At 50.8% G+C, this 11,668-nt stretch overlaps 1 protein-coding gene across 2 annotated transcripts in view; it reads left to right on the top strand.

The window, feature by feature from the left end:
- The first annotated feature begins 7,838 nt into the window (after positions 1-7,838).
- The window catches only part of arpin (actin related protein 2/3 complex inhibitor), an 11,322-nt gene continuing 7,492 nt past the window's right edge, over positions 7,839-11,668 (top strand). For both annotated transcript variants that reach the window (XM_031877972.1, XM_031877971.1), the window contains exons 1-4: positions 7,839-8,281; positions 8,815-8,890; positions 9,157-9,289; positions 10,729-10,935. In XM_031877972.1, coding sequence (XP_031733832.1) covers positions 8,190-8,281; positions 8,815-8,890; positions 9,157-9,289; positions 10,729-10,935 — 508 coding nt within the window. In that variant the 5' untranslated portion in view covers positions 7,839-8,189. The remainder of the gene's footprint in view (positions 8,282-8,814; positions 8,891-9,156; positions 9,290-10,728; positions 10,936-11,668) is intronic.

The raw sequence follows: 11,668 nt of genomic DNA, 5'->3' as shown, positions 1-11,668 counted from the left end.
TCTCCTTGGCAGAGGGGAGCTTGGGCAGAGGGACAAAGTGAGCCATTTTGGAGAATCGGTCGACAATGGTGAGAATAACAGAGTTACCTTCCGACCGGGGCAGACCGGTAACGAAGTCCAGAGAGATGTGCGACCAAGGCCTACGTGGCACCGGAAGAGGATGTAGTAACCATGATGGGCACTGCCGGGAGGTCTTATTCTGGGCGCAGACCTGACAAGCGGCCACGAACTCCCCTGTGTCGTCCTCCAGGGATGGCCACCAGAATCGCTGCCTGAGGAAGCTGACTGTCCATCTTACCCCTGGGTGGCAGCTGAGTCTGGAGGAATGTCCCCACTGCAGGACTTTAGAGCGGAGGTTAGCGGGGACGCAAAGGCGGTTAGGAGGGCAGCCGTCAGGAGGCTGTGCCCTGTTGATGGTTTGTTTGACCTCACTCTCAATGCCCCAGGTCACCGCACCCACCATGCAGGAAGGAGGCAGGATTGGAGTGGGGTCCCTTGGGGCATCCTCAGGCTCGAACTGGCGGGATAGGGCGTCTGGTTTCACATTCCTAGAGCCTGGACGATATGATAAGGTGAAATTAAAGCGGTTAAAGAACAATGCCCACCTGGCCTGTCTGGAGTTCAGCCTCTTCGCCGTTCTGATGTACTCCAAATTGTTATGGTCAGTCCATGCTTGAAATGGTTGTCCAGTCCCCTCCAACCAGTGTCTCCACTCCTCTAACGCCAGCTTGAGGGCCAACAGCTCCCGCTTGCCCACGTCATAGTTCCTCTCCGCTGGGGACAGCCTCTTGGAGAAGAAAGCACACGGGTGGACCTTGTTATCCTTGGGAGAGCGCTGCGAGAGAACCCCTCCTACCCCCACATCGGAGGCGTCGACCTCGACGATGAACTGGAGTTCAGGATCAGGCAAGGCGAGGATGGGGGCAGAGGAAAATCGCCTCTTAAGGGCCTGGAATGCCTCCCCTGCTCGAGGATTCCACAGGAACCTGGTGCCTGAAGAGGTGAGGGCATGGAGAGGGGCAGCCACAGAACTGTAGTTTCTAATAAAACGTCTTTAAAAGTTAGCGAAACCCAGGAATCTTTGTAGTTGCTTCTGGCTCGATGGGACCGGCCAGTCAGTAACGGCACTAACCTTGGCGCCATCCATCTGGATGTTCCCTGGAGACACGATTAAGCCCAGGAAGAGAACGGAGCATTGGTGGAACTCACACTTCTCCGCTTTGACAAACAGCTGATTCTCCAGCAGCCGCTGCAGAACCCTCCGAGCATGCTGTTCATGTTCCTTCTCGCTCTTGGAAAAAAAAATCAAAAAATCAAGATGTCATCCAGGTAAACAAACAAATATATTCAACATGTCCCTTAGAACATCATTGACTAGGGCCTGAAACACAGCTGGGGCGTTGGTGAGACCAAACGGCATAACACGGTACTCATAGTGGCCACTGGGGGTATTGAAAGCTGTCTTCCACTCGTCTCCCTCCCTGATTCTGACAAGGTGGTATGCATTTCTCAGATTGAGTTTCGAAAAAATGGAGGCTCCCTGCAATAGCTCAAAAGCAGAGGAAATTAGTGGGAGGGGGGTATCTGTTCTTAACGGTGATGTCGTTGAGTCCACGGTAGTCGATGCAGGGACGTAGTGTCTTGTCCTTCTTACCCACAAAGAAAAAACCAGCTCCTGCTGGAAACGAGGAGGGGCGAATGATACCAGAGTCCAGAGAGTTCTTGATGTACTGGCTCATCGCCTCCCTCTCCGGGGCAGATAGCGAGTAGAGGCGTCCCTTGGGAGGGGAGGTCCCGGCGAGGAGGTCGATGGCGCAGTCATAGGGGCGGTGAGGGGGTAGGGAGGTGGCACGGGCCTTGTTGAACACCTCCCTGAGATCCAGGTATATGGAAGGAACCCCAGAGATGTCCGTGGTATCTGCAAATGAGCCAGGGAACTTGGAAGACACATTAGGAGAGGCAGATAGGAGACAAGATGAGTGACATTTGGTGCTCCACCCGACTATGGACCCCGTAAGCCAGTTAATGGTCGGGTTGTTTCTGTAACCAGGGATAACCGAGAATGATGGGTAACTGAGGAGAGTCGATGACGTGGAAGATAAGAGTTTCAGAGTGGTTACCTGACATGAGAAGGCCTAGAGGTGGGGTGCGATGATTCACACGACAGAGCAGGCGACCATCCAAGGCGTTGGCATAAAGGGGAACCTCGAGGGGCTCCAACAGTAGCTGGAGTTGCTCTGCCAACCTCCGATCAATGAAGCTCTCATCTGCTCCAGAGTCAATAAATACTGCCAGTTCCAGGGAGGTAACAGGGGAAGATAGGAGAGCGTGCGTCAGGGGTCTGGGAGGAAGTGAAGAGGAAAGAGTTCGGCTCACTAGTAATCCTCCTCTTACTGGTGAGCCAGGTCTTTTGACGGGCATCTGGCCAGGAAGTATCCCAGCTGCCCACAGTACATGCACCTCCCCTCCCTTAGTCGGCACTAGTGCTCCTCTGAAGAGAGACGAGTGCGGCCTAATTGCATGGGCTCCTCCCCTCCACCAGAGGGCACTGTAGGTCCGGCGTGGCGATTCCACCCAGAGCTAGGGCGTAGGTCTGACTGACAGGGTGGAGAAAACTGCCCCCAGGGACCGGGAGGTCTCCTCTCGGCCTGGCGTCTCTCCATCCTTCTCCCATGAAGCCGGTTATCGATCTTGACAACCAGAGCCACCAAGGCCTCAAGGTCTACGGGTAAATCAAGGGGTGCTAATTGATCTTTAATCCCCTCAGAGAGTCCAAACCAGAAGGCGTCCGCCAGAGATGGAAAGTTCCACTGGCTGCCCGCTGCTAGTGTGCGGAAGCGAATAGCATAATCCGCTGCTCGACTGCTCCCCTGTCGGAGAGAAAAAAGTCCTCGAGCCGACTCTCTACCCGGGACCCCGTGGTCAAAAACCCTTCTTAGGGCCCCGGAAAAATCCAAAACAGAGCGGCAAATGTCAGATTGATTGTCCCACTCTGCTGTAGCCCATTCTCGTGCCCTCCCTGAGAGGTTGGTAATGATGAACGCCACCCTGGACCGTTCGGTGGGGTAGGACACGGGCTGGAGCTCGAAGGTAAGTGAACAGAGAGACAGAAAATAGCGACACGTTGCAGCGTCGCCGTCGTACCTCTCAATGTGTAGCACTCTGGGATCGTGGTGCGAGCCGGGAGGAGTCACCGGAACCACTGGAGCTGGTGGACCTGGCGGTGCCGCCTCCGCCAGTGGCTGAGGGTTGAGACGAGCACCTGCTGCGTCTGGAGGCTAAAATCCCGCAACTGGTCAGTCATGGCGGTTTGAACCGCATTCTGGCGATCGTGAAGCTCCTGGACTCCGGTGACCAACCTGGAGAGCAATTGTTCGTGGTCGTACAGTCTCTTTCCTTGCGTCTGAAGAGCAGAACGCACGGCGCTGTCCTCTGCTGAGTCCGTCATGGTCAGATTGTTCTGTCAGGCCGAGGGGCAGATCCGGGACTCAATCGCAGATAAGACACAAGAGATGAGGTGAAGTTCAAAACTCAGGAATCTTTACTTGAAAAAAGGTCAAAAACAAACTCAAAGCGACTCCAACGGAGCGGGCAAAAATATCCAACAAAACAAAAGAAGGGCAAAGGTACACATCAAGAGGGAACTCTGGAACACCGATCAAACACGAAGAAGGCACAGAACGAACAGACAGGGAACAAACAAGGACGATCTAACAACCAGAACAGGGAAAGCAGGGGAGTATGTGTGTGGGGTGATGAGGAGATTGAAGGCAGCTGGGTGGACTGGGCAGGTGAGTGGGATGAGTGTAATCAGGGGAAGCACACACACACACAGACAGACACAGAAACACACACAGAGACATGAGGAAGTTAACGGGATGTTACATCTAATGGTGAGTGAACAGTGTGTCAGTGGAGTCATCCAGCCCTTTGATATTCAATAGTCAGTTTTTAGATGAGTAGAGTGCTTTGGTCTTCTACATTTTCACATTTTTGGCCAAGAGTCATTGCGACATGATCGGCATTTTGATGCTTTACAATCTTGAGGAGACCAAGAAAAGTTTGTTAATTCTAGAAGTTCATTATATATATGTATGTATGTATGTATGTATGTATGTATGTATGCATGATATCTCAATATCCTGTTAAATATGTGGAAAACGGATCTGCTATATTCAGTCAGGCATTAACCCTGCTCATCCACCAACCACCTCAATCTTAATTAACCTATAAAACGTTAAAGTTTTTACATAGAAATATGGCAAATACATCCAAAACAACACAAAGCCATAATCTATTTTGGGGTACGGTGCGACAGAACGCCGGCCGGTGCGACCGAACACAGGCCACGTGATCGAATCAACTGGCCGCACCTTACCGGTGCGACAGAACGCCGGCCGGTACGACAGACCGCCGGTGCGACTGCGTGTCGTTGGTCACGCCGGCCGGCGGAGGTGGGATCCCGGCCCCGCTGTGATCCGGCCGCCGTAGACCTGCGAAATACGACTGGGGAGGCTCGACTGTCACTGGCATCCATGAATCCTTACTGGAACTGAAACGATCCATTTTCCACCACTTATCCGGGGTCGGGTCGCGGTGGCAGCAGGTCAAGCAGGCCGACCCAGACCTCCCTCTCACCGGCAACATGTTCCAGCTCATTCTGGGGGATCCCGAGGCGTTCCCAGGCCAGCTGGGAGATGTAATCTCTCCAGCGTGTTCTGGGTCTTCCCCGGGGTCTCTTCCCAGTTGGACGTGCCTGGAAAACCTCCAGTGGGAGGCATCCAGGAGGCATCCTAATTAGATGCCCGAACCACCTCAGCTGACTCCTTTCGACGCGAAGGAGTAGCGGCTCTACTCCAAGCTCCCTCCTGATGACCGAGCTCCTTACCCTATCTCTAAGGCTGAGCCCAGCCACCCGACGGAGGAAACTCATTTCGGCCGCTTGTAGCCGCGACCTTGTCCTTTCGGTCACAACCCAGAGTTTGTGACCATAGGTGAGGGTCGGAACGTAGACCGAGTGGTAAATTGAGAGCTTTGCCTTCCGGCTCAGCTCCCTCTTCATCAAGACGGTCCGGTGCAGCGCCTGCTTTACTGCTGCAGCTGCACCGATCCGTCTGTCGATCTCCCGCTCCATCTTACCCTCACTCGTGAACAAGACCCCGAGATACTTGAACTCCTTCGCTTGAGGTAGGCACTCCGTCCCCACCTGGAGGGAGCAATCCACCGGTTTCCGGCAGAGAACCATGGCCTCAGATTTGGAGGTGCTAACTCTCATCCCCGCTGCTTCACACTCAGCTGCAAACCGCCCCAGTGAATGCTGGAGGTCACGATCCGAGGAGGCTAACAGGACCACATCATCTGCAAATAGCAGAGAGGCGATCCCGAGACCCCCGAAACTGACGTTCTCCGCCCCCAGGCTGCGCCTAGATATCCTGTCCATGAAAATCACGAACAGGACCGGTGACAAAGGGCAGCCCTGGCGGAGGCCAACACCCACCGGGAACGTGTCTGACTTATTGCCGAGAATGCGGACACAGCTCCTACTGCAGTCGTACAGAGACCGGATCGCCCGTTGTAACGGGTCCGGCACCCCATACTCCCGCAGCACCCCCCACAAGACCCCCGAGGGACCCGGTCGAAAGCCTTCTCCAAGTCCACAAAGCACATGTAGACTAGTTGGGCAAACTCCCAGAACCCCTCCAGTAGTCTTGCGAGGGTAAAGAGCTGGTCCACTGTTCCATGGCCGGGACGGAATCCGCACTGCTCCTCTTGAATCTGAGGTTCGACAAACGGTCGGAGCCTCCTTTCCAGCACCCTGGCATAAGCCTTCCCCGGGAGGCTGAGTAGTGTGATACCCCGGTAATTCGAGCACACTCTCCGGTCCCCCTTTTTGAAGATGGGAACCACCACCCCGGTCTGCCATTCCATGGGCACTGATCCCGACCCCCATGCGACATTGAAGAGGCGTGTCAGCCAGGACAGCCCAACTATGTCCAGCGCCTTCAGCATCTCAGGGCGGATCTCATCCACCCCCGGCGCCTTGCCACCAAGGAGCTTTTTAACTACCTCAGCGACCTCTGCCAGGGATATGGGTGAGCCTCCCCCTAGGTCCTCAGGCGCTGCCTCCTCTGCAGAGGACATGTTGGTCGGGTTTAGGAGTTCCTCAAAGTGCTCTTTCCACCGCCCGACGATGTCCTCTGTCCGGGTTAGCAGTTCCCCCCCCCCCCTGCTGAGAACAGCCTGGGGTAAGCCCTGCTTTCCCTTCCTGAGCCGTCGGATGGTTTGCCAGAACCTCCTTGAGCCCCAACCGAAAGTCCTTCTCCATGGCCTCCCCGAACTCCTCCCATGCCCGAGTTTTAGCATTCGCGACCACCGCAGCTGCAGCCCTTCTGGCCTGCCGGTACCTGTCAGCTGCTTCAGGAGACCCCTGGGCCAACCAGGCCTTGAAGGTCTCCTTCTTCAGCTTGTCCACCACCGGGTTCTCGGGTTGCCGCCACGACAGGCACCGATGACCTTCCGGCCACAGCTCCTAGCGGCCGCGTCCACAATAGAGGCTTTGAACATGGTCCACTCGGATTCCGTGTCCCCAACCTCCCTCGGGATGTGTGAGAAGTTCTTCCGGAGGTGGGAGTTAAAGACCTCCCGGACAGAGTCCTCCGCCAGACGTTCCCAGTTCACCCTCACTACACGTTTGGGTTTGCCGGGTCTTTCCAACCGGTTCCCCTGCCATCTGATCCAACTCACCACCAGGTGGTGATCAGTTGACAGCTCTGCTCCTCTCTTCACTCGAGTGTCCAAGACATATGGCAATCAAATGATACGATTACAAAGTCGATCATTGATCTCCGGCCTAAGGTGTTCTGGTACCAGGTACACTTATGAACCACCTTATGTTCGAACATAGTGTTCGTTATGGCCAAACCGTGGCAAGCACAGAAGTCCAATAACGAAACACCATTCGGGTTCAGATCGGGCAAGCCGTTCCTCCCAATCACCCCCCGCCAGGTTTCTCCGTCATCGGCCACATGAGCGTTGAAGTCCCCCAGGAGAACTATGGAGTCGGTAGGCGGCGCCCTTTCCAGGACCCCTCCCACCGACTCCAAGAAGGCCGGATACTCCGAACTGCTGTTTGGTACATAAGCACAAACCACAGCCAGAGCCTTGCTCCCCACAACCCGTAGGCGCATGGAGGCGACCCTCTCGCTCTCCAGGGAGAACTCCAACACAGCGGCGCTCAGCCGGGGGCTCATGAGTATCCCCACTCCCGGCCGGCGCCTCTCACCCTGGGCAACTCCGGAAAAGGACAAAGTCCAACCCCTCTCCAGGAGCTTGGTTCCAGAGCCAACGCTGTGTGTGGAGGTGAGTCCAACTATTTCTAGCTGGTATCGCTCCACCTCCTGCACCAGCTCTGGCTCTTTCCCCGCTAGCGAGGTGACGTTCCACGTCCCTAGAGCTAGTCTATGCCGCCGGCGATCGGCATGCCCGGGCCTCCCGCCCGACCCATCGCCCGGTCTGCATAGCACCCGACCCCGATGCTTGTCCCTGCGGGTGGTGGGTCCACAGGGTGGCTGCTCCATGGTTTTTATTCGGGCTGAGCCCGACCAGGCCCCATGGGCAAAGGCCCGGCTGACCAGACGCTTGCCTACGAGCTCCCCTCCTGGGTCTGGCTCCGGGAGGGTGCCCCGGTTTCCCTGGTCCGGGCGAGGTGTCATTGTGTTAATTACATTGATTTGGCTATGCATTGTCCGTTAATGACGCAGCGTCCCGTCATGCACGGATTCATGTATCTGCACCGTAGCTGTTCAACTGTAGTAGGACAGCACAGAAGGCCCAGGAATAAAATGCACGGCCCGCCACTGGTTTTGTTGCACCATTAGCCAGAATAATTAAAAACACCTGTGACCATTTTGACTTCCTATCAATGTAGTCAATAACACATTTCTGTGTAAAAGGAGCTTCCATACTTTGCCAGTGTATGTCTAAAACTATCATTGTTTAAGACCTCGGTTTTCACCGCGCGCAACATACTTTTCCCTCATCTCTTTGACACGGCTATCACCCGTCGGCACGTGCTGTGAAAAAACCGAGCGCACCTCTCTCACGCAACTACGCGGAGGAACAGGAAATCAGGAAACAGAAAACAATCTCTAGGGAAGTAGGGATAAAAGTTCGAGTACAGTTTTTGAAAGATGAGCCGAATTTATCACAACACGTCTTTACAGAACAAACCGGTACATAATGAGACATTTGAGCGCGCGTGGTCCCTCTCTACGTACGATAGGTAGGGGCGTATTTGTTCATTTAACGTGACAGGCAACGAATACAAACGTTCAGATGAGTTCTAGTTACAGTATCTTCTTATGATGCATTTGTTTCCTTGTTATGTAGAGAAACAACACCAAACTCAATTTACTTCCCCCGAGATTTAGAGCAGGTGGGCTAATTTGCCCAGCTCACACACATGGATCAGTAATAAGTAATTATTATATTCAGCATCAATGCATATTGCCGAATGTACTGTATATTCGGCATCAAATGAATCCCCAGTCAGCACTTAATCTCAGTAAAGCTGCAAATGGTGTTTAGTTCACGGAAGTTCACACTATGTGAGCAACCCCTTTATAGCGTAAAAGTTGAACGTGTATTCAAATGAGGTAATTCAATATAAAGAATTGAGCTTGATATTGCCATATTTGGCCGTTTTTTTAATGGAGTTTTGGAGTTTTACATAGGCTACCTCTACTATACGCAACAGAATGCACAGTTAAAAGTGGAAGTAGAGATTTTAATATTTGATATTTTTCTTCCACACAGTGGCCAGGGGGTTCTTCTAGAAGGAAAGCTGCTGGATGTTTCCAGACATGCGATCAGTGATGACAGCAATCAAAAGGTACTGAAAGGGCAAAATCCAGCCGGGTCTTAGTGTCCCCTAAACTGACTTTCATTGGAAAGTATAAACATGTCTTTCACCATTTGCCGTTGGCAGAAACGGAAAGCTTTAGCTCCGATGATGCTTTAAAAGTAACAACCTCACTTACTTTGTTGTTTCAGCAATAACTTTTGCCCAAATCCTAATTGGCTTTAGCATTTAGGACAGACTAAACATAAACGCAGGCAGACCAAGCACAACCCAGGCTGTGTCTCTGTCATCGACAGGTCCGTTTCTATGTCCTGTACATCAAACCCAGCCGCATCCACCAGAGGAAGTTCGACGTCAGCGGGAATGATATTGAGCCCAACTTCAGCGACACCAAAAAGGTCAACACCGGCTTCCTCATGTCCTCCTACAGTGAGTACATAACAACATTTTGAGTTTATGTTTGCACATTTCCTTTCCTCTCAAACTTCATTCTGTTTTGTCTTCCATGTCCATGAATGCAGTTTAGGATTCATTTTGAATCTGTCTGCCAACTCTGTCAAAATGGACGAGCGAGCCATCAGAAGGCCTGTGGTCAGGTCACAGTCTCTCCTTTGGAAGTGTGTGTTTGAGTCCCACTTCCAGTCTTTGAAAAGCAGCTGCATCCTTGAATCGAACAAGCAAAGCACATAGTCACCTTTGTGAAGGGCTGTTGAACAATGAGGGTATTTCATTTGATGTTGTGCAGAAGCCAAAGTATGGTGATTTAAGTGTGTTGTACGATATAATATAGGTCAGTAAATACCCCTCTGGTGAATCTACAAGCTTTTACGGGTCTTAAAAAAGGCAGTTGGTAACAAGTGTAAATGGGAGCTTAGTGGTGGTGACGTGAAGCCTAGCATTAGCTTTTTACTTCTGCTGATTTCATTCACGCTTCCAAAATTATGAAAGTGGTGTTTATCGAGATTAACAAAACATGTAAGTATCATAAACATTAGTGTGGTGGCCATTTGTCCGAAAAATCAAAAACAAACATAAATCAAAGGGCCACTGACGCACCATGGCTTGTGGTTTACGCAGGCAAAAGAGTTCATACATGTGTTTCTCATGATTCATTTAACCAAAAAAAACAAGCAAGCAAACGAAAGAACAAAGAAAATCCTGTCGCTGCCTCTCCTGCTGTGGTAAAAAAAACACCACCCCAGTGCATGCTGTTCCTATACTAGACTGTGGCTCAGTGGTAGAGCAGAGTCATCCTTCAATCAGAGGTTCAGCGGTTCGATCACTGGCTAGTCCATTGCTAGTCCATGTCGATGTATCCTTGTGTGTCCTTATCCTGCATGTTGTATGAATGTTAGCTAGAGTCCTGGTTGATGGGCAGGGGGCATGGATGGCACCTTGAATGGGTGAATGATGACATGTAGTGTTAAAGCGCTTTGAGTGGTCGGGAGACTAAAAAAGTCTATACAAGTAGAGTTTACCTGCCTACTCCGATATATAACCCACAGTGCCAAAAAACGTATACTAAACAACAAAACGTAATTAAACAAAACAAATTACTATCAAAAGAAAAAGCTATCCTAGATAAGCAAACATCTAGAATAACATCGGAACATCATTAAAGAATACTTGTGAATAAAATAACTAAATACTATCATCAAATTAGTTGCTCCTACAGTTAGTTTACCACAGAGCTAACTTCCTGGTTGGATTAGACAAATACATCACCCTAACCCCATCATTTGATTTGTTCCATCATGTGTTTTTCTGATTGTTCGTGTTTTCTTAAGTTGCTGAGCTGTCAGAGCTATCTGTGAGTCTTAAATTCCTCTAACCTCATTGGCTTTGATGTACTTGTTCCGTCCGTACAGAGGTGGAAGCTAAAAGGGAGTCCGACCGTCTGTCTGAGGAGCAGCTGTCACTGATGGTGAACAAGGCTGAGCTGCTGAAGATTACCGACAAGCACCGACCCAGTGGGACTTGGGCCTTCTGGTACCCTGAGTCCCAGATGGACCAAACAGAGCTGGAGATGGGGCAGGATGTACGGCTGAAGACCAGAGGAAACGGTCCTTTCATATGTGAGTCTGTGTTAACATGCTATTTCTACTGCTTAGCTGCTCCCACATATTTACCACTGAAAACAGAAAACGGTGCATGTGCATCCAGCACGCCCTTATTGCACATTAAAAGCAGAGTGTTTGAGCCGTGCTTAAGCTTCGGGCTACTCATTTAGAGCCAGTAGTCTTAAGTGGATCTTTGTTAGGGGATGCAACAGTAAAAGATTTGATCAGAGATCTTTAATTAGTTTCATAAGATGGGCCTGTTTTTCAAAGCCAGAGGGTCCTTTTATGTTTTCATGACCCTCACTTGAGCAAGCTTGTCCCCGTGTTGACCTCCATGGCAGTGAATGAAATGAAATTTGAAATCCGGTCCTTCACAGTTTCACAAGTGGCCTCTAAGGGTGAGTGAACAGTGTGTCAGTGGAGTCATCCATCCCTTTGATATTCAATAGTCAGTTTTTAGACGAGTGGAGTGCTTTGGTCTTCTACATTTTTGACCAAGAGTCATGATCGGCATTTTGATGCTTTACAATCTTGAGGAGATCAAGAAAAGTTAGTTAATTCTAGAAGTTCATCATATATATATATATATATATATGTATATATGTATGTATATGTGTATATATGTATGTATGTATGTATGTATGTATGTATATATATGTATATACAGGTGCTGGTCATATAATTAGAATATCATCAAAAAGTTGATTTATTTCACTAATTCCATTCAAAAAGTGAAACTTGTCTATTA

This window comes from Anarrhichthys ocellatus, unplaced genomic scaffold (assembly GCF_004355925.1).
Source record: "Anarrhichthys ocellatus isolate YVR2014 unplaced genomic scaffold, GSC_Weel_1.0 scaffold157, whole genome shotgun sequence".
In the NCBI taxonomy this organism is placed as follows: Eukaryota; Metazoa; Chordata; class Actinopteri; order Perciformes; family Anarhichadidae; genus Anarrhichthys; species Anarrhichthys ocellatus.
The sequence above is the reverse complement of the archived record's forward strand: the minus strand, read 5'-3'. Positions and strand labels throughout refer to the sequence as shown.